Genomic DNA, 20756 nt, shown 5'->3' with positions numbered 1-20756 from the left:
GCTTGTTGCAGTCCTCGGTCTTGTGTTTGGCTCCACAGAACATGCAAAGGTTGTTCTGGTGCCAGCAGTCTTTTTCTTCCTGAGTAAGATGGCCATCTTTGCCCAGCTTGTCAGCATAGGGCTTAGGGGTGGTAGATTTTGGTGTGGAGCTGGAGTCCAAGGAAGACATGTTAGACCCCTTGGATTTGGGGTTAGGAGATTTATTGTCCCGGTTTTCACAGGCAATTTCAGTCTTCCAGGTCCAGTAGCGAGCATCAAGTTCTTGAGCAAGGAAGCGCATATCATGAAGATTGTTTGGCTTCCCATAGTGTGCCATGTCATCCTTGATATGGGTGCAGAGACCATGGTAAAAGGTGTGGCAGAGGGAGTTATCTTCATACCCAGTTTGTGAAGCATACTGATTGAATTGGACCATATACTTCATGATCCGATCTCCATCACACATCCGAAGGTGTTCTAATGCATCTTCAGCATCTCTGATAGCATCAAAGAGGCCGAAGTTGCTATGAAGCTCATCTAGGAAAGCTGCATAGGAGAATTGCCAGGCTGGTGGATTCCGCGGATTGGGGTTAAGAATGTCTGGTTTGAACCAGTTAAGCACAGTGCCAGCCAGGAATGAAATGGCATAGTTAATCTTGTTGGCATCTGTTGCAAATGTGGTAGGTCTGTCATTGAAATTCAATTGAAGAGAGACGATGAATGCCTTCAGTTTGTGAGGGTCAGAGCCATCAAATGGTTCTGGTTCCTTGACCTTGGTATGGATGGTGGCTGGTTTAGGGTTGTTGAGGGAAGTGGAGACTCCTTGTAACAGATTCATGAATTCTAGGAACATATCCTGCTGGTTTAGATTGTTACTTTCTGCAGGGCCATTGGAGCTGCCTGGGCCATTGGGACCATCTGGTCCTTCTGGTCCTCCTGGTCTATCTGGAAAAGGGTTTGGTGGATTGCCATCTGGTTCTCGTCGGATGGGAGTATGAGTAGGAGTGTCTTCATCTCTGCCCTGTGAGTCTGGGCTGTCTGGGTTCTCATGCATGTTGCCCAGGGATAAGGGGTTTATTGGGGGGTCGGTTCGGGCACTATACATCAGGCTGGCCTGTTGGGCCCCATTGGTTGGGATGCTGGTGGCGTCGAAAGGGTTAGGGGAATCATCATAATTAGGTTGGCAGGCAGTGAAGCTAGAGTGATGGTAGGTTTCCCTACGGGAAGGTTGTCCTCCACTGGAGGCTGATCTGAAAAGGCCTGGTTGTTCCTTTGAGGCAGAGGCCAGAATGTCTTCCATGGAAAACATGTTTGGATGGGTAGGCTGGGTTTGTTCGGGATCAGTTTCTGTGGGTTGGGTAAATGTGGTAGACATGATAAAATTTTTCGACTCAAGGGTTTGAGTTTGAATATACTGTTAGGAATGTGCCAATCGAGTGGGCTTGAATGCACTCGTGGAGTCCGGTGGAGTGCATGGGCATCAACGAAGCTATTGGCAATGTCACTCTTGAGTCGGGGCCCAAGGATCTGGATGGACAGGATAGAGATTCGTCAGAGAAGTGAACCAGAATGTCCTTCAGAGCAGAATCCAACAGACGAGGTAGTGAGGAGTTGAAGTGAGTGCAAAGTGTGGGTGGCTTATCCAAGTTGATATTCAAACTAAGTAGCTACGATGATGTACATGGCTTTATATACTAATAGTAGCTAATTCCGAGTCAGGTTCTATTGGGTTCTGGTGTCGGTATTCATTACCGAGTTTGGGGTCTAGATATTACAATGTGAAATATGGATGTGAAATGATACTGGTGAAATGAAATTAGTAGGTAATGAGAAGCAGTCAGAGTCCGGTGGGTAGCATGATTGAATTTGCAGTTAGTTGAAGTGACATGGAGGCTGGCAGGATGCACGTAACAGAGGTGGCAAACGCTACCTTGTTCATGTCAGTTTCTAGATACCTGATGTACACTTCAAAGTATTGTTCACAGTCGACCAGGAATCGGTCAATATCATCTGATGCTCCTTTGAAAGGTCGTGGCTTTCATAGAAGATCAGGGTGACATTGAAGAATGGCAGCATCGTAGGGCAGTGCTCCTATTAGGTTGGGCCATTCTTCGAAGGGGAGACAGTGCCACTCTTGTGGGGCTGTAGGGAAGGAGTGCAGGGAGTTATCATCGGCGACAGGGCTCCCTTGAGGGAGCTCACTTTTTCGTACAATGACTCCATCCTGTATTGTAAACCCGAGTTGAACTGCCTCAGGATCATCTCATATTGGTTCTTTGTCCACACCACTTCCTCCTGCCTGATCTGACAGTGGCTGTGCTCCTAGGAGCTGGCTTCCTTTGCCGGTCCAGGGATTCTGGAATCCTTTTAGCTGTTGTGCCAGCTGGTTTGACTGTTCTCGAGTGTAGTTAAGCCAAGAAGCCATGCTTCAGATCGAAGAGTTTACCTCAGCCCAGCTTCAGATTGATGATGCTATGTATATGGCCCATTTTGGTGGGATGGATGGGGTTTGTGGCATTGGTTCTGGCATTTTAGGCTTGTTGCTGAGTTGGTATGGGGGTATCGGCACAAGCAGGTCTTCTGGGTGCTGTCAGCTATATTCCCTCTATGCATACTCGGTCGCAGCATACTGTAAAATCTTTCTTTTTTCAGTGTCCTCTGCATACCGATACTCCAGTCCTAGAGACATCACCTGCCAGTGCGCATCTCACCATAAAAAGTTCCTTCTCTACTTGTACAACTCCTGATACTCTCTGTTCCTTGCTTGTTCAATTTCTTCTTTTAAGGCTTCTTCATCTGTGTCTTCACCCACCCTTTCGAAAAACTGTTCATATGCGTATGGTCCTTCACTATCCTTGCTGCCCTTCTCATCACTCTTGCCCCTGCTGTCCTTTTCCTCAAGGAGGGAACTGATGGGCAGGTCATAGATGGATGGTACGGCTGGTCATAGTGTCATCGGGGATCCTTGTGCCATTTTAGATGCTAGGCCTGGCATTATTGGAGTCATCCACTTGATGGATGGGAGGGTTATTAAGCTGGCTGTAGTGTGTTCCTCTGCATGCTCTCGTCTCCTCCAGTTCTTGGCTATAGAGGCTGAAGTAATGCTGAAACTCAGGATTGAGGAACTGGCAAGCGACTCTGTCTCTCAGGAATCACTGGAGGGCCCTGTCAGAGATGTAGGCATTGTCTGGTACTCAGAGCCCATAGGCTCCGAGTACAGAGTCAGCATCTGAGGAAATGGTGTCGATCTGAATGGGGTACTGGAGAGTAGAGAGTCGGTTGCTACTGGCCTGCCCATATCTGATGGCTTCATCCCAACTGATAACACTAGCGGGTCCTGTCCATGGATCGGAGTCTGAGTCGGGCTCCCTAAATGAGGATCCTGTGTTAGAGTGGAGTCTGTACCAGCCTGAGGAGGCTGATCCCATTCCTTCAGCTTCCTCTCTTCTCCTTCTTTCTCTCCCCTGTCAGTTGTACTCTGTGGCTTCATATTGTTCCTGGGCCTTGTCTTGTATGTACTCAGCGAGCTCTTCCTAGGCTCGCCTGATCTCAGCCTGTCTGGCCTGGTTCTGCTGCTGCTGCTATACTGCATTGTTGTAGTTAAAAGAGACCATGAGATCCCAGTCCAGGAATACTTGCTGGATAATCCTGTTCTGGGCAATCCTTCCTCTTGCACTGGCTGTTCCGGCTTCTGGCTTGCTCCCAACATGGAGATGTCGATAGGGGTCCTCTGCTGTAGAGATGGCAATCTCAACATTCACATAGTCAGAGTAGATTATTCTTCCATGTGGGTCCTCAACCTCCAGCCTGCTGACAGACTGGCTGGAGTTAGAGTTTGGCTTGGTGGGGGTATAGAGAGAGTCATAGGGGAGGTTGGGGCCTTTGTGGGATCTCGGAGCCATCTGAGCGGCATCAAGAGAGTCCCGAGCATGGTTTCCAATCTCTGAGGGAACTGGGGAGGAGGGATGCTCAGAGATGGAGGTTGTTGAAGTGACATGGTTAGAGATCTCCTGAGGGTCCTAGGCGACATTGGTCATCCACAGGTTCTGGAACCCTGTGAGAGCAGAGTGGCAGTTTCTGCTGTATCGTCAAGGGGGGTACTGGGGTTCTTCTTCCTTGTGAAGGCTCCCCATATATGAGTTGTTATTCCTAGTTTCTGATAAGGGTCACTCTTGCAGCTGGAAGGATATTCTGATGGAGACGGGGATGTCATGGAAGGGGAGGTCTGGGGTTACATTTCGTAGTATATGTTGTATCTGCTGAAATGCTTGATAGTGCCTGACTATCCAAGCTGTTACTGATTGTCATCCACGGCAGAGGGTAATAATGGTGAGAAGTCTGAGCAGTGTTCCTGTTGGGATTTTGCTGGAAAGTTCTAGAAAGAGCAATCCAGCATCATGCCGAGAGTTGATGAGTAAGCCCGAGAGAAAGAGAAAGTTGTAGTAAATTCTAGATACAAGCTTGGAGAGTATAAATACAAGCTCTGTAGGAGCTGCAGAATAAGAAGTTCATACCATCTGGCCTTACCAGCCTGGAGTCTATCCTGTGCATTACCGAGGATTTCCTACAATTCCAACAATAGAAGCTATAAGCTCAAAAAAGTCATAATTCAAGTCAGCAGTTGTTGCTGGAGGCATTCAGTTTCTCAGCACAATTGGGCTTGAGAAAGGGAAGGTGAAAGCTTTGAGCTAATTGTTAGATCCAAGCATCATGTGATCCTAGACACATGATAGACAGATGCCTCTTTGCACTTCAAGAGGTCACCTGAATCCACTGGACTATGTCTTCAGATCAATGTGTCACAAGGCCACAGTAATGGCTCAAGAGTAGAATGGTATAGTTATAAACTTTAGCTTGAAGCTGAGGTATACCAGCGAGAGTGGTCAGTCTTAAATACTTTACAGATAGTACTAATAATATAACTACTAATTGTGTTTGTCTGTGTCCATAGTGCCCATTGTCCTTGAGCATCATTACTGTACATAAAAGGATGCTTGTGCATTGTCGAGCATTGTTATTGAGGTCAACTTGATGGGTGGGTTAGTTGTGCTGACTAAGCCCTCCCACAGTCCTATGCCTTCTGACTAAGCATAAATAGGGGTAAAAGGACAGAGAAAAGGAAAAATCGTAACATATATGGTGAGCCTTCAGATGATGTCATACAGTACCTCACATAAAATAATCCCCTTTCCCCTGTAAGTCAATCTCTTACTTTTTCAGACTTGTCATGACCTTTTACAGCTCACAGAATGGCTGGCAGAATGGAAAACCAATGACATCTTTGTTGGTTGCAGACCAGTTCTCTAATTATGATGAAGATCGTCTTTAGGTAGGTTAATTTCTTCGCTCCGGTTATGAAAATGCTGATCATACCATGTTCCAGTGGTTTCCTGGCTGGTACATCCACCTGGAATAAAGAAGTGTAACACCTGTATCGAGCTGCTGAACATAGAAACCTTATGGAAGACTATGTCCTACTGCTTGATCGCGGTGGATACGGTGGACCAGATGGAGAATATCATGCAAGGCTGTAGTGGCAGTACAACGATGATCATCTCATTGCCAATGGCCCATCACCACGAGATCAATTCATGAAGATTCGCAAGCGTGAATCGTTGGAACGGGTGCATGTGCTTTTCCAGTACATCGAGTCAGTGAGAGGGAGAAAACGCCAGAAGAAGAAAACTGAAATTATAGTACAATAGCATTGGACTTTGTCAACCCATCAAATTCTCTACCACTTCTCGTGAGCGGGACGTACTAAAATAACATACATCAGGGAAGAATTGGAAGCGAAGATCAAGGGGACTGACAATCCAACTCCCACGTCCAAGTCGACCGAGGCTGCTTAACGAGGTGCAAATAGGACTAAAAATGTAGATCAGCACAGGTCCTCTGCTACAAAGATGAAAAAGGAAACCGTATGCCTCTGCTATACCCTCAGGAGACAGCCTAACATCTTCATTTAGTTCCCACTCTGGGTTGTTACGACGTTGTCGAGATAAGTTGGTCAAGATGCTCCCATTGATGATTGCTTATGTCATACATTCAGCCTCAACAACACAACCGGCTACAGGAAAGGAGACAGTGCTTTACGTGGGACACATGGATATTCTGCTTGCCGAACTCTTTCGCCAGACTCTGCGACAACGCCCTCAAAGCGTGTTTCCCAGCGGAGAACACGCTGGTGGTGACGTTCCCTCTGATGCTCGCCGTAGCTCCTGTGAAGATCAAGGACCCTCTCTTGCTCTTCTCGTCGGTCCCGCTGGCAGCATTGATCTCATCCGAGAGGGCTTTGAGAGAATCAGCACGGCGAGCTATGAGAGCGATAGCATAGCCTTCTTTAGCGAAGAAACGACTGAGACTGGTCAGACGATCAAAGTTGAAGCAGGAGTGCAGGAAACGTACTCTGTTGCTGCGCCAGTGCCAGTACCTGAACCAAGGCCTATAGCAACCCAAAGTGTCAGTAATATTGACTGCTAGGATTGCGGAGGAGATTCACCTGCGATAACAGCCACGGGTTTACTCGTCATGTGTAGGCTGTGGCCAAGGATAAACCTGCGAGAAACGGCTCAACTATCCGCTACTATAGAGATTATGCTACATCTCGCCATGAGTAGTTGGCCTGGCAGTCTGGCACTCAGGAATAGAATGAATCATATAGTGCCATGGTGACATAAGGCTATGAGAGTTGAGGTGGAAACATCAGTGCGACATTAATGAGCCTGAAGGATTTCATTTGCGGTGTACCCTTGTAAGTGGATGAAAAATCTGTTGCAAATGAACAATTACCAGTTGTTCGGGAATCGGTGCGGAGTTGCCGCTATATGCCTGTGTTTGCCATGGCCGTCCAGACCACAAGACGCATTCCGCCGTCACATACGATACTTTTTGCCTTCATGTCTGCCACACTAGTATGTTGCTGCCTATCCAGACCCATCTTGCGCCGTTTACTTACTCACATTCAGATAAGGAGGTCCCTTTTGAAGGCAGCACCCTTGGTGGGGGGGACAGTGGTGGTGCTAGTTGAGAAGGAAAGAGACAAGGTGCATTCTTTCATTTTATCTGTATATTCTCTATTTTACAGGCTGTATCTAGCTGCCCATATACCCTATCTCTTCCCCCGATATCGTGTTGCTGGACACCCCTTCAACGCTCGAGATACAAATCGGAACGGTCCGGAAGAAGTTCACCAAGACATACTCGGACGCATATTCGCAAGTTCAGGGCGTAGTTTCCAAGTGGATTGGTGTCGAGCATGCTATTGAAAGTGATTAATAGCTTCGTTTCAGTGTTAACGAAAGCTGAGCGACTTGTGTAGGTCGGGTGAAAGCTCTCATCCCTCCTACGGAATCCATAACACCAGGAATTCTCTATGTGGGAATTGCAACCCTCAGCGGATCCATAATAGCGCGAAACCGTTTGTTAGTCACTCGTCTAATACTACCGCCTACATTATTCGTCCTTTCCATGAACCATTTCCTCCCACAAACGTTCGCCAACATCTCCGAGTATCTTGGCTCGCTCGAAGACACCTACTTCCCAACTGTTGCACAGAAGCATGCCGTCGCCAACGCGCACACTAGGATGGGCTTGGAGATGTTGCAGGAATCTGCTGCAAACGGAAAGCAAAAGTTCGATGCAGGCGTGGAGACGACTGTTGACAAGATCCAAGAGTCAACGGGCCTGAAGCTCAGGGAGGCTATGGGCTGGGGAAAGAGCGTCACGGAAAAGGTAGAGAGCAAAGTATTAGATGCTGTCAACGCTGTAGAAAAGAAGGAGGAGTCCCCCAAAACAGACGAGAAATTCGTTTAATAGAGATATCTTTGCCCTTCCCTGGCGCCTTTCCCGAAACTTCTTCGAACTGGTGCTCCTCAACCCCTTGTCCCCTGCGCTTTTCCTGATGTACATGGTGCGGGGTCGGGTTGTTGAGCTACTATTCTGGGAGCAACTGCCTATGCCCTCTTTGGGTGACCATGCTGTTATTCTCCTTCATTCTTCGTTATTCTACCGTCGTTGGTCAAGTTGAGCCTCTTCCTTATTTTCTCCCGACGATATGCGAAGAAAGAGAAGCTTCGCGCCACACATACATGACATTCGCTTTGTTGAAATGCTGCAAAATATCCTGGCTACACTGGCATCCAGCGAGCAGGACCTACTGTCATCTTTGCGTCTCCGAAGACTGCTCAGATACTCTTCTTATATTTCCTGGTGCTCCTTCTCATTTTTTTGCCTGCTTCGTCGATGCGTACTTAGTTACTTATGCGGTCGACGTTAAGCATTGGCCCCCTTTTTCTGTAACCTGTGAGGCTCATGCACTTCCGCTTCATGCAGTGCAATCCTGCCAGGTTATCTTCGTTCTCTTTTTCTTCCTTCATCGATGTGTACCCGGTTAATCACGCAGTGCATGGACGTCAAGCATCCTCCCCTTTCTGTAGCCTGATTCCCTTATCTCTTGTTTTTGTCCTCTGTTATTTATTTCGTCTCCCCCGGAACGACATCATTCATGACGTCCGCGATATTTTTGACTACGGGCAACCTATGGACAATGAGCGTCAACCTATCCTAAATACTTATCTTTTTATCTCCTCGTCCCCATGTCAGTATTAAACCCATGAGATGTTCTCAGGGATCTGACAGCAGCATGGCAATACATTATTATTTCTCAGCTACACAGAGCTGTATTCAACTTCCTTGCGATATTTTTGACCAACTGTACGCGTAGACCAAGTATTCTAAGTGGCACTTACGGTTATTCCCCCCATCTCGACATCATCTTTGCAGTCAGTTGTGGACCATAAACAAATTTTGCCCCACCAAGCTATCACGGTCTGCTTTGGCGAAGTAGGAGCCATGTTTTCTGACAGTACGCCCGAGGTCCCGGTAATATCGTATGTCGCTTTCTATAGCGACGTGGAGCACGAGATTCTCCCCATAACTTCGGGCAACCCTAACGTATAATCTATATCTCGAAGACAAGAAAGCGACCGTTCCCTCCCTTGTCGCTGAAGCCTCTAGCAATCCTACGCCAGCTGACCTTTTGAGGAAGGCTCTCCAAAACTTTTGAAAGATGAAAAATACCTTCCCAAGGGAGGCCTGATGGAGTTTGGTCTGCGGGCCCACTACCCTTTCGCGGTCCACAAAGATCGTGGCATGAACTCGTTTAAATTCTACGGCGACCCTGAACAGGATTTCAACGACTATGTTCCTAAGAACAAAGCTGTAACGCAAGGGTGCACACAACTGCGTCAGGGTTGATAGCCTCAAAGGGAGTGATGCCTACGAGCCTGTCGAGACTTTGGCTTGGACACCAACATTCATATTCTCTACCGACTCCGAGGCTGGGATGTCTTCTACATGACTGACCATATCATACCGGGCCAGGAAGAGGGATATTATAGGGATGTGTAGGGGGTTTGGTGCCACTAGACTCTGCTCATTGGCTTGGTTACATGGTCTTGTATCACTCCCATTGTCCATTGAATTGTACACTACAATTATGGTTATGCCACCTACGTAGTGTAGTATATAAGTAGCTACAGCTCACTGCATGAGGGACATCTCCCTCTTCCTCGCAATCCCACTCCCTGTTCTACAGCCAACAACGACTGACTACCTACAGACGAAGAACGGAAGGAGATGTTGCTGAAAGGAAGTGGGACTCTTGCGTCGGCATCCGACGATTATATCAAGAATCAGCTCGACTATTATGAAAAAGCCATAAAGCTGCCAGAGGTTGTTTGGGTTACTCCGATTACGGACTAAGTCGAGCTACATCGCATATGGGAACGAGTCTTCTATCGGTTACCTATACGGCGATGTTTTGTCTCGTTGTCGAAGTCGGACAGCCCGGAAGTCGAACAGATTGAAAAGCATAGGTTGGGGGAAGTACCTCATACGGGTGATTATGCCAAGAACAGTCGTATTCAACCTGCGCTATTAAGTACCTTGATGTGAAAATAAAACCGTCGAAAAGCCCTGACATGGATCCTAGTATTGAGTCGCAATAAGCTTCGGTGGAAAGAATTTGGTTCCGGTCTACCGTTTTGGTTACTACGGGGGCCATCATTGATTTCTAGTTCCCCGTCTATAGGACTTCAAGGTCTACAACAACTTGGGTTCCTTGTTGTGCCGTGTAATGATGAGATGAGACGTATGTTTGTAACATTGACATATAATTGACCATTATTGAGTACATGAGTACATGAGTACATGTGTGCGTGGCGAGACTTGAGATACAATCTTCGGTAGCTGAAGGACGTGGTACAGTACAGTGTAAAAGGCGACGCTAGTCCGGAGGCATAAACATAAGCATAGTCCATGACCATAGAGTGAAGAGACGATAGATCACGACTGCCCAGTAGCCAAAACCCGATATAAGTGGTTGGCTTCTTCGAATCGTGAGTGACGTAAGCTAAAATGCGCCATTTCGGCAGTATCGGCATCCAGTGCAGCGTCGACCAGCGTGACCTTGATCAAGGACATGTAGAATCGGCAAAGCTGTTTTGCGTTAATATCCTCATGCACAGAAGAGGAGGCAACCTACATTTTGGACACCCTTGGCGAAGCGGTCATCGCTGACGAGTCCTTCCTTCTCCTGAAGCTCCACCTGGTCGAGCCAATCGATGCACTCGTGCACAAACCTACCGAGCACTTCGGTGCGGACAAGGTCGGCAATGGTAACGGAACCGCCGGTGGACATGGTGGGATCACGTAGAAGACGACCCATCAAGTCAAACGCCGGGAGCGTGGGAGGGAGAGAAGGCAAGATGTCAAGGAAAGGTGAAGGTAGATTACTCTCCGATGGTCCAGTTGAAAGGAGGGCAACGAAGAGAGGATGTGCAAGGTTAGGATTATTAGTGATTATAGGTGCCAGATCCAGAGGAGTGATCATTTGTGAGGAAGCCAGTGCATGAATGAATGGGATCACAGCCTGCAGCACAAGTAATGAAGAAACAGACGTGTTTAGCAAGTTGGGTAACCCACCCGTTGCTCAGACAAAGTTAAAACTCGTTCCCGGGCATCAAGCAGAAGCTTCATCGCGTGAGCTATGCTCCCATTGGCAGCATCTTCCTCAGCAGTGATCACTGTCGTATTTGTCGTTGCGATCGTGGTAATCTGTTGTGATAGGGGGGTATAATCGTCTCTATAAAATAATAATCAGAGACAAAAGAGACGGAGGAAACATCACACGCACATTTCGGATTCGCTATTGTACATATCGTCCTCGAGAATTAAATTAGTCGCTCTAAGTTTGGGCGGTAGAGGCGATTTTGCCAGCGTGCTTGGAGAATAAGGACCAATCTACAGCCTGATTAATACAAGAACCGTTCTTCATGTACGAAACTTACGTCGTTTCCATCACCTCTGAGAATTTTCCATAGCACCCAGACCAGTTGTTCATTGACCGAGATGTCGCCCTTGCTGGCAGCAGCGACTGCTTTCTCTCGCTCATAAACAAAAGTAGCAAAGAGCACAGATTTGAACGGATTGATGGAGATAGGATGAGGAGCATACAGAGAATACAAGATAAACGAGACCAAGATCCGCTGGGCAAACTGTAAAGGACGTTCATCAGATTATATGAACGGTACCGACGACACCAGACTTACCTCCGATGAAGTATTTGGGTCCAGCAGAGGCAACAACACGTCGAGAGCCAGCTGAAATCGTGAAGTTGGCTGCACAAGCTGGATAAAAGCTTGTGCCGCAGTCGAGCAGGGCAGCGTGTACGCCCTAGAGAGCAAATGGCCAACTGAAGCACGGACCGGGTCGCCAGGCGCTTGCACCAACGATGGCGATCCCATCGAGGGTACTGAAGTAAGCACGGTAGGCATCGAGGACGACGACGAGCTCGTCTTTGCCATCGGCTGGAATGATTTCCGTCACGTGTCGGAGCGTGTTTCGGAGTGTCAATTTCCATAGTGCCGAATATGCCGAACATACCTTTGTACTAACTTTTTTTTTTTGGAATGCAATTTGCAGCGGAGCAATATTTTTACTTCAATGTACAAGCCGCCCAAGTGCGCATCCGTAGAGAGTCAAGTCATTCATTCATTCATTTTGTCTAATTTAACGTTTATTTATATAACGTTTTTACTTCGTCTTTTCCTTCCATTGCAGACAGGATACAGCGCATACCGATACCGACGGACACGGAGGAGCTGGTTCTGTGCATCGCGAAATTTATATCGCTATGGTCCAGCAAATGGAAACTTGCTGCAAGTCCTTCGGCTACCACACTCACTACCTTACTATGTACTACGATCTTCTGTTCGACTACCGGGCCTCCCAACTTTAACGATGAGACAGACGTCTCCATACAGATAACCCACGGAGGCCTCATTCCCATACGCAATGAAGCTGGAATTTGTACGGTTGAACATCGTAATCGGAGTCAACCAAACCATCTCTGGCAATTCCACCACGTTTTTGTACCACTTGTACTGATTCGTCACGTAATCCTTAGGGGCCGATACAAGAGTACCGCTTCTTCTGAGCAAGACGTCTTCAAGATCGTTGCCCTCATACAATCCCTCATCTTTATCAGGTATGACATGATCAACCATGTAGACAATACCCTCTCCTATAGGTCGATACAAAATGCGGATATTCGCGTCCAAGCCAAGGTCCCGGCAGGCTCGTAAGATATTGGCATCGTTGCCTTTTAGGCTATCCGCCAATTGGCGAAGTCGATTCCGCCCCGTTTCTACAAGCTCGTCGTCGTCGATATAGTGACTATAATCTTCATTTGGGTTACCATCGATTTTAGGCTTCATTCCGCGGTTTTTTGAAATCGCAAAGGGATACTGATGACGCAGGCCGAACCCTAGGAGACCCCCTCGCGGAAGGAATGCTTCGTCTGCCAAGAGGGTTTGGAGTGCAGTCTTCACGATGTCGGTTGTGGGATCACTAGGCGCATTGGCAGTCAAGTTAGGTTTGTCTTCGAGATAAAGATTGTACGCCAATGTCACACGAACGCCTGAAGTTACGGGGTGAACCTCGTGTTCTACGTCGCCGTAGAAAGCAACATGCGAGACTACTGGGACCTCGGGCGTACTGTCGGAAAGCATCTGTACAGCATCAAAGGTCCATTCTTGGCCATCTTGACGTAAAACAAAGGAGCCACCTTTGTGGGCGGTAGGAAAGACAATGACCAGAGAACCTATCATATTCTCGGAACGAGGGGTGTCCTTGTGAGCTTTGAAAAAGTCTCCCTTAGCTACGGCCCAAGTGATTCAAATTCATGTTCAGAAACAAATATTCAAATAAATTCATACCATAGGCATTCAACTTGTACAGTTCAGCGCGCAGAACCTTCGTACTCTCGTTGCATCCCTCGACAAGGTCCATTTGTACTCGATCAAGTATGCCTGCAGCTTGGAGATCGAAAGTACAAGCGAATTGGGTGGAATCTAGTTTCTTTGCTTTACGATATGATTCATCGAACGTGTCCTTGCTTTCCAGACCAAAACTTGCAGGGTCGGAAGCATTGCAGAGATCCTGAAGCGATTCTTCCGTGGCGCTAGCCAGATTCAGAAAGCTTCGGGAAATAAGCATTGTGTCAAAGAGGCATACATGGACGTACTGAGACACTCCATGACTTTCTTCGTGTTGCTTGGTGTAGAAGAGCACTAACTTGTCCGAGGGAACTTGATGCAAGCCATGACTGAACTTGACTTCTGTGAGAGTCTTCTTGATGGTTTCAACTTCAGGACGTTGTAAAGCGACGAACATGATAATTTGTGGAAGAGGCGCAAGCGTGCAACTGAGTCTGTCACTGAAAGGCTGCGGACGGTGCCGAGACAATTGATGCTCGCCTGCTTAGGCTACAAGGAGTTGTCATAAAACGGGTAGAAAGCACGATTTTACTCAATTTTACTTCTTCCAACCCAGTCAGCAATGTAGGAATGGGTAGACTGGAAAATATTTCCCAACCTAGCTAAGTAAGTACTGCACAACGTCGTGAAGATGTCCAAAAAGGGCATCAAGTTGCCCAGTTTCCGGGTTTTCCAACTTTTACAATAAGGCGAATATCGCAGTATAGATAGCCCATAGAAGCGTTGTTCCCATACCTGACATAATTCGAATCCATACGGTTAAACGTCTTAAATGGGATGACCCAGACAATCTCTGCCAATGCTGCACTCCCCTTATGAGTGCGGAGAGGCCTCGCCCAGTGCTCAGTGGCTGATATCAATGTTCCGCACTTCTGCAGCTCGGAATCAAGGTAATCGATCTCCAACTCCCCCCGCTCTTCAATATCTCGAACAACATGATCCAACATGTATACGAGACCGTGATCTCGCGGACGGTAGATGATGCGCAGGCTAGGCTCCAAGGAAAGGCTTCGGCAAGCCCGAAAAATGCTCGCGTCGCCACCTTTCGGGTAATCGACCAACCGGCTGAATTGTTCTTTTGCCTCTTCTTCGGATTTACTAGCACTCGGACTCTGACGATCAACGTTAGGGTCTCCGTAAATTTCATTCACTTTTCTTTCAGTGTCTGTCGACATGGCGATGGGATACTGATGACGGAGACCGAACCTCAGCATGCCTCCTTCAGGAAGGAAATCCGAAGCTGCCAAAAGGTTTTGAAGGGCGTCTCTGACGCGGTAAGTGACAGGTCTTTCGGTGCTCGAGAGCAAGCCAAGAACTGGGAGTTTGTCCTCGAGGTAAAGATTATAAGTCAAGGACACTCGGACGCCCGATGTGACTGGGAGAACTTCGTGCTCGACATCGCTATAGAATGTGACGTAAGAAATAACGGGTGCCTCAGCAGTACTTTTAGCAAGCATCCGTTCTCCGCTGAACGCCCATTCTTGGCGGTCTTGGCGAAGGACGAGCGACCCTCCCTGGTGGGAAGCGGGGAAAACAATGACAAAAGATCCCATCATATTTTCAGCACGAGGAGTGTCCTTCGAAAAAGTCTCCTTCGCCTGAAAAATCCAACACGTCAGCCTAGCTTTCGTTATCCTAACACAAAATGTTCCTACAGTAAACGTTCAGCTTGTACAGCTCAGAGCGTAAAACTTTCTCAATTTGGTCTTGGCCTTCAACTAGGTCAGCCCGCGCCTGGTCGAGGATATTGCAGTCCGAAGGTTGACATTACTAGAAAATTGGGTGTTATCGAGCTTTTTGGACTTGCGGTACATTTCATCGAATGTGTTTTGGTTACCCAGACCGAATCCCGCGGCATCACATGCATCACAAAGGTCGCGAAGGGAATCCTCAGAGGCATTGGCAGGATTAAAACCGCTGGCAGATCCCTTCTCACATCTCTCAAATATGCCAAATTTCGCATTTTTTTGGGTCTAAAATATGCTAATTTCCGGACAAACCTTGGCAGCAGCTTCCCGGAGCCTCACTGCACAGTGCACAAGTAGCCATTTGCTACAATTCATTCAGTTCGCCTGACACAAGGACCTATTCTACCAAGAACTCAAACTTTTATCAAAAATCTCTACCGAGGGTAGTGACATTCTTCCCTTTCACAACAACCGATTTCGACTGCAGCGAACACATACTGCTATTCCGCAATGGAGACAGACCTGATTCATAGTGAATGCAGAGTCAGCATGCTCGATACTGTCAGCTGAATTCGGACCATAACTTACAAGAAGATAATCCCGCAAATACCAAGAGCATTCTTCGCATCTCGCTCCCCCATTTCTTCTTCTCCAGCTGTGTCGAACGCAGTCGTGGCTGGATCTGAGTTGCTCTGCTCTTGCCTCCACCTCTCGCTGGAAAATATCTGGTGCAGCCGCCACGGCGCGAGGTCCCATTTCCTCTTCCACCCTCCGCTGAGCAGTGATATACAATCGACCTTCATCCCACTGCCGGCATAAGCAATTCTTCCATGGTACCGCACAAACATAGCAGAACTGCGTGAGGCACCTGCATGTCATATGGTAACAGCCATAGTTCAACTCAATAATTGAGTGACATCCTGGACAGGTCTGCCACTGCTGGTCTCGAGCTAGCGCGCGCAAGTCTTGAATCGCAGCGTTTTCGACGCATTTCTCTCTTCTATGTGCGATCTGCTTGCATGCTGGGCAGACAGCCGTTCCGCACGCTGTACACACCATATCGCCGTCGCTCCCTTCTGAAGAACCGAGGAAAGCCGAACAGATGGGGTTCTGGCAGTAAACGCGGCTCATCGCAGGCGTTCCGAGTTCTCTGGACTTTATTTGGAAACGTGTTCGTAAAGCGGAAGGGAGAAGGGGCAAGAAATCCCTCTCGACAAGAGGTCGGCCGCAGCATCGGACGGGGTAGAGTGATTCGTCACTGATAGTGGCTTGGACGAGGTCCCGGAGGCAGCCATGACAGTACTGATCTCCGCATGGGGCACGGAAGCTACGCTGTGCTCGGAGACGGTCTCCGCATATAACACATTGGGATGAGGTAGATGGGGAAGGCGGTCTTGTTGAGAGAGGCGCTGTCATCGTCGAAGCTAGATCCCTTTCGAAAACGGCATCATCACGGATCGCCGGGTCGGGAGAGGGTGTGGCCAGCGTTCTCATGAAAGCGGGATCCTCCAATAGCCTTTGATTCGCAGACTGAGCTTGAAGCTCTGCACCGTTCGACAGTGCGAGCGCATATCTATGATCGTCCTCGCCAGCCTGTGCTACCGTCAACCAGTTTTCATCCATCTCCAAGGCACGGCTCAGGCTTCGCGCTAGCTGGAAATCCAGCTCCACGCGCCAATAGTCTGCCTGAAGGTCGAAGGCATACTCTTCATCACTTTTTATTGACAGAAGAATATATGTGAGTATCTCAGTCGGGCACAACGTGGGTGAAGCGACTGAAGCATACAGATAGGAACGGCTGGACTATATAGGTGATCGGGAAACGACAGGAGGTGTAAGTATATATAAGGCAAATAGAGCGTGTGATCAAAAAGTAAGATAAGATGAAACGTACGGATATCCTCCAACACTTTTTGCTATGTCGCTTCGCTGCTTTCCCTTGAGAGTGCCCGATATTTCGGTGATGTCTTGGAGTGTGAGCTCGGCGATGAGAGCAGATGTTGCCTCGTCTATGTCGTCCATGGTGAGTATTGGGGTAAGCAATGAGCTCCAGGGTCTTTTTCATGCTTTGATGGAGGGCCGGATGTTCCTTGGCGCTTAAGCATATCTATGATGCCTGCTATTTCAGGACACCTTCGTGTATTGCTCTCTCGATTACCTTGATATGTGTCACCATGTTAATCACGGTGAAAAATATCCATCTGTCGAAAAACCCACACTTTTCTTGATTCAGGCGAACGACAAACGACAAACGACTTACTTTCATGCAAGGCCAGAGGAGAGGGATCATGTAGGAACGAGGCGAGATCTGAGGGTTTCACTCACGCTGCAGTAATCAAACTTAAAGTATGTCGGGAACTGTAACGGGAAGTGTTGTAGAGAATACACGGCCATCGATAACGGTTGCCACGCGTTTCCCTCTTCGGATGTTCATTACTTCATGACAACCCAGTACTTTTCTGTACGGCAAATAAATTCAGAATCCATCGAATAGTAGTTAACAATAATAAGCAGGACTCAGTAACGGGTCAGGACATTTTATGTCATCAAAATCTCTCTGCAATGCGGCCCTCAACTATCTTGGCGACTGTTGGTCCATGGACCGGAATATAGTCCCCTTGAAATCCTTCGGGGTAGTCAATATCAGGCTCGCTCGGATGCGTGTAAAAACTGGTACATAGCACAGCATCAGCGTCAATTCAAATAGGAACAAACATAATCAGCACGAACGTATCATTCCACACCGCGACATGCGACATTCCGAGCGCTCGCGTCGTCCAGTGGTAATCGTGTGCAAATCCCCCAGGATAGAAGATCTCAATGACCGTGGACACCCTCGTAGGGGGCATGAATAGAAGATGCGTCAGTCCATTTCCATGCACTCCAAGGAGGATCGTCGTCCGGGCCGCAACATGTAGCTGAGCATCCCTCGACATGCGCTCAGCCTGTATCACATTGAGTTCCCAGCCTTCTTCCTTCTTCCTCTCAACCAATTCTTGCAGAGCCGTTACCAACGAGTCATGCGCCTCATCCGTGAGCCTCCTCCTCGATGTACCCTGCCGGCTGATATACGTGATGACGACCTTATCCGGCATCGGGAGGTCGTCCTCGTCCCGCCTGACGACGTCCAGACCAGCGAACTTCAACACAGACGCACGAACGGGCTCCCACCACCCACCGACCTTGATCCCCATGAGCCGAGAGCGCTCGCGCATGTATTGCCAGGCCTCGGATGCAATCCGTTGAGTCTGACTTCCGCACAGCGCACCGCGATGGGAAGCACTCCGATCAGTGAGGAGAACAAGCGGGAAATGCCATGCACGATCAACAGACGATCCCGAGGTAGCTGCTATTCGATCCTCCCACTCCTGCTTATCTTCAATGGCAAGCGAGGGGAACGCTGCGCGCATAAAGTACGCGTTGAATCCAGAGTAGTCACGCCACCCATTCCCATCACTATTGGCAAATATAACACGGTCCAATGTGGGCGGAGCGGGATGGGTGAATTTCGCAGAATTAGTATTAGCAGCGGAAGCTACCGAGAAGGCCCCGTGCCAGAAGGCTTGTACGCCGAAAAAGAGCTCAGCGACTAGGTGATAGAAGTGTCCCAGGAATTGACTCGATTCGTTTACGAGAAGCTAGGAGCGTGACGTGAGACAAGGCAATCAACTGAGTTCAAGAAACATACCGTATTGCCTTCCACAGTTGATACGCGATTTTTTGTCGCTCCTCCCCAACGTTGCTGAGCCTCTAAAGGAGTAATGTAATTCATGTGCTGGGATGTTGGCTCGCTTAACGCTGCATTTTCTGGCGTGTTCTTCATGGGCACGCCAGAGCTGGTCATTAGACGGAACTCGGGGAAGGAGCGATTCGAAGAGAGAAGGAATAGGGTGCCGTCAGACATGTACAGATTTCTGAAGAGCGTCCATCCGGGAGCATGATGCACGATGGATGTGTGTGGTAGATCACCGTGGACAATCTGCAATGGCATCGAAGATTCCGCAGTCATCATAGCAATTTCGCCCGGCTGGGTCACCTCAGGCGAAACATCTTCTCTCGAGGATGGAGGAGGCAGGAGAACATCGTGAACGTGTTGGAGATGGGAATTGATATCGATATTATTATCCGAGAAAGACTGAGAGAGAACGATAGCGAGGAGACGCGTCAACAGCACTCCCAGCATTAGTAGAATAGAGTCCCTGCGAGAAAAAGTGGGTCGGAAGAACATGACGGAGGAGTCGATGAGGGGAAAGGGGACCAGACGAGGCAATGAATTCAAATTTTGTACTGCTGCACCACTGGCCGTTGAGATTTGAGTTCCGGCGAATGTATGGGTGAAGAGCCTCTGGAGCCGAAATCGTAGATAGTCCGAGCCCGCGATTTTTGAAACAAGTCCGCGCCGTTTTATATCCATGGTAACGCAGCAGTGCCAAAGCATTATTCTTTCCTTCATGGGCACGATTGCACTCGGTAATAATCATCGTTACCTGTAGACACGAAAAACATATCAATCCACCGTTATCAGCGCGTTCCATTGCATACCTGAAGGAACACCACTACCATATCTTGAAGGGGATCAGATAGCGACTATGGACACAGACCATAGAGACCAAGGAACAGCCGGGTATTATTTTCGGTTAATAAACATTTCTTCTTAGAGAAACCACTTATAAGTACCGAACGCGGTTTGAAATGGAGATTGGGAGGTTTTGCGCCACTGCGACCAATTCAGCAAGCCAAAAGCGAAGAGGGTCATCCGCGCAGCTAATGATCCATAATGACACACATCCGACAGCGTGCTCTCCTTTCCTACTTTGACCCAAAATGCCTTGTCCAAATTCCATTCAAACATTTGAGTCATCATTGATTGAGTAATCTAAACACATTTTCCTGAGGTGCTCAGTCAGCTGCGTACGTACAGCGTAAAATCCGTACAGCTTGCGAGGTCGGGCTTGCTTCAAAAAAGACTTCCTTATGGATTATTGGTAGGAACTAGGTTAAGCACCAGTTAGGCATCTCACCCGGTGAGGACCTGGGCTTCGGCATTCGCTTCACAACGGCTGAACGCCTAATATAAATGATTAAATATGCGCGTTAGAAACCAGTGCTCAAATCTTAGCGAGTCTAACTTACGTTAAAAATGAGGGTGTCTGAAATTTGATGTGTGAGGCCATGCGCCAACTCTTCTCGGAAATACCGTAGTCAAGAGGCGACGACAAGGTTGGAGTTTTTGAAAGTCAAGCTCATGGGAAAATCCGCGAAATATGAGTGAGTGAGAATAAGCTATATGAGATGCGACACACACTTGCGACGATCATGGAGACCATTTTTACACGGGCATGCATCGCTTAGGTAAAATGGCTGCGAGCCTGAATGACGATAGGGAAATCTGGAAATAATCTCCTCAAGCCGGCCAACACCTTTGCCTCATACGCACCGGCAATACGTGATAAACCCGCATGGATGGTCAATGTCTCCTCCCTATCCAGATGTTGCCCTCAAACAGGGGTTTCAGGGCCCGCGAAATCACATGGACATCGATAGTTTTTCCGAGGCGGCGCGCCACTACGGGTGTACAAAAATCCGCACCAAACGTGCTCCGAACACTCAGCATTCTACGTCTCATCTTCTGAATGCCAGAACACTCGGGGCCCAGGAAAAGAGTACAAAGGCACGGTCTCTATGAAGTGAAGATCGCGATGTAGCTGGCAGATTAGTACTGGAACCGTTCCTCTTCGCACGCTCGCTG

The 20756-nt window shown here is 48.2% G+C and overlaps 8 protein-coding genes across 8 annotated transcripts; 1 reads left to right on the top strand and 7 right to left on the bottom strand.

Annotated features, from left to right (window-relative positions):
* Nucleotides 1-5997: 5997 nt before the first annotated feature.
* On the bottom strand, nt 5998-6752 carry BT62DRAFT_934777 (uncharacterized protein). The gene is made up of 3 exons (XM_043186783.1): nt 6482-6752; nt 6388-6424; nt 5998-6337 (listed from the first exon to the last, which is right to left on the bottom strand). The coding sequence occupies exons 1-3, from the start codon at nt 6510-6512 to the stop codon at nt 6034-6036; spliced, it is 372 nt and encodes a 123-aa protein (XP_043037324.1). The 5' UTR covers nt 6513-6752; the 3' UTR covers nt 5998-6033.
* Nucleotides 6753-6827: 75 nt separating this feature from the next.
* Nucleotides 6828-7875, top strand: BT62DRAFT_316138 (uncharacterized protein). Its single transcript, XM_043180482.1, has 4 exons — nt 6828-6893; nt 6948-7025; nt 7078-7249; nt 7301-7875. The coding sequence occupies exons 1-4, from the start codon at nt 6879-6881 to the stop codon at nt 7792-7794; spliced, it is 759 nt and encodes a 252-aa protein (XP_043037323.1). The 5' UTR covers nt 6828-6878; the 3' UTR covers nt 7795-7875.
* Nucleotides 7876-8763: 888 nt separating this feature from the next.
* Nucleotides 8764-9348, bottom strand: BT62DRAFT_1008898 (uncharacterized protein; the record flags this gene model as incomplete). The annotated part of the gene is made up of 2 exons (XM_043177497.1): nt 8764-9199; nt 9263-9348. 2 exons carry the CDS (start codon nt 9346-9348, stop codon nt 8764-8766), a joined length of 522 nt encoding a protein of 173 aa, XP_043037322.1.
* Nucleotides 9349-10127: 779 nt separating this feature from the next.
* Nucleotides 10128-11844, bottom strand: BT62DRAFT_972000 (uncharacterized protein). Its single transcript, XM_043189050.1, has 6 exons — nt 11592-11844; nt 11331-11537; nt 11177-11283; nt 10966-11125; nt 10526-10912; nt 10128-10479 (listed from the first exon to the last, which is right to left on the bottom strand). The coding sequence occupies exons 1-6, from the start codon at nt 11814-11816 to the stop codon at nt 10327-10329; spliced, it is 1239 nt and encodes a 412-aa protein (XP_043037321.1). The 5' UTR covers nt 11817-11844; the 3' UTR covers nt 10128-10326.
* Nucleotides 11845-12575: 731 nt separating this feature from the next.
* On the bottom strand, nt 12576-13524 carry BT62DRAFT_829825 (uncharacterized protein; the record flags this gene model as incomplete). The annotated part of the gene is made up of 3 exons (XM_043182399.1): nt 12576-12688; nt 12740-13201; nt 13260-13524. Coding segments are annotated over 3 exons (840 nt in total), but the record flags the coding sequence as incomplete, so codon positions are not given.
* Nucleotides 13525-15350: 1826 nt separating this feature from the next.
* On the bottom strand, nt 15351-16777 carry BT62DRAFT_316066 (uncharacterized protein). Its single transcript, XM_043180481.1, has 2 exons — nt 15596-16777; nt 15351-15529 (listed from the first exon to the last, which is right to left on the bottom strand). Exons 1-2 carry the CDS (start codon nt 16628-16630, stop codon nt 15470-15472), a joined length of 1095 nt encoding a protein of 364 aa, XP_043037319.1. The 5' UTR covers nt 16631-16777; the 3' UTR covers nt 15351-15469.
* BT62DRAFT_934773 (uncharacterized protein) lies at nt 16609-17090 on the bottom strand. The gene has a single exon (XM_043186782.1). It carries the CDS (start codon nt 17027-17029, stop codon nt 16874-16876), a length of 156 nt encoding a protein of 51 aa, XP_043037318.1. The 5' UTR covers nt 17030-17090; the 3' UTR covers nt 16609-16873.
* Nucleotides 17091-17553: 463 nt separating this feature from the next.
* Nucleotides 17554-18998, bottom strand: BT62DRAFT_971994 (uncharacterized protein; the record flags this gene model as incomplete). The annotated part of the gene is made up of 3 exons (XM_043189049.1): nt 17554-17677; nt 17738-18645; nt 18696-18998. The coding sequence occupies 3 exons, from the start codon at nt 18996-18998 to the stop codon at nt 17554-17556; spliced, it is 1335 nt and encodes a 444-aa protein (XP_043037317.1).
* Nucleotides 18999-20756: the final 1758 nt, after the last annotated feature.

The sequence above is a fragment of the Guyanagaster necrorhizus genome (assembly GCF_019112545.1).
Source record: "Guyanagaster necrorhizus MCA 3950 unplaced genomic scaffold BT62scaffold_21, whole genome shotgun sequence".
Lineage (NCBI taxonomy): Eukaryota > Fungi > Basidiomycota > Agaricomycetes > Agaricales > Physalacriaceae > Guyanagaster > Guyanagaster necrorhizus.
This window is presented reverse-complemented; position numbering and strand designations above follow the sequence as displayed.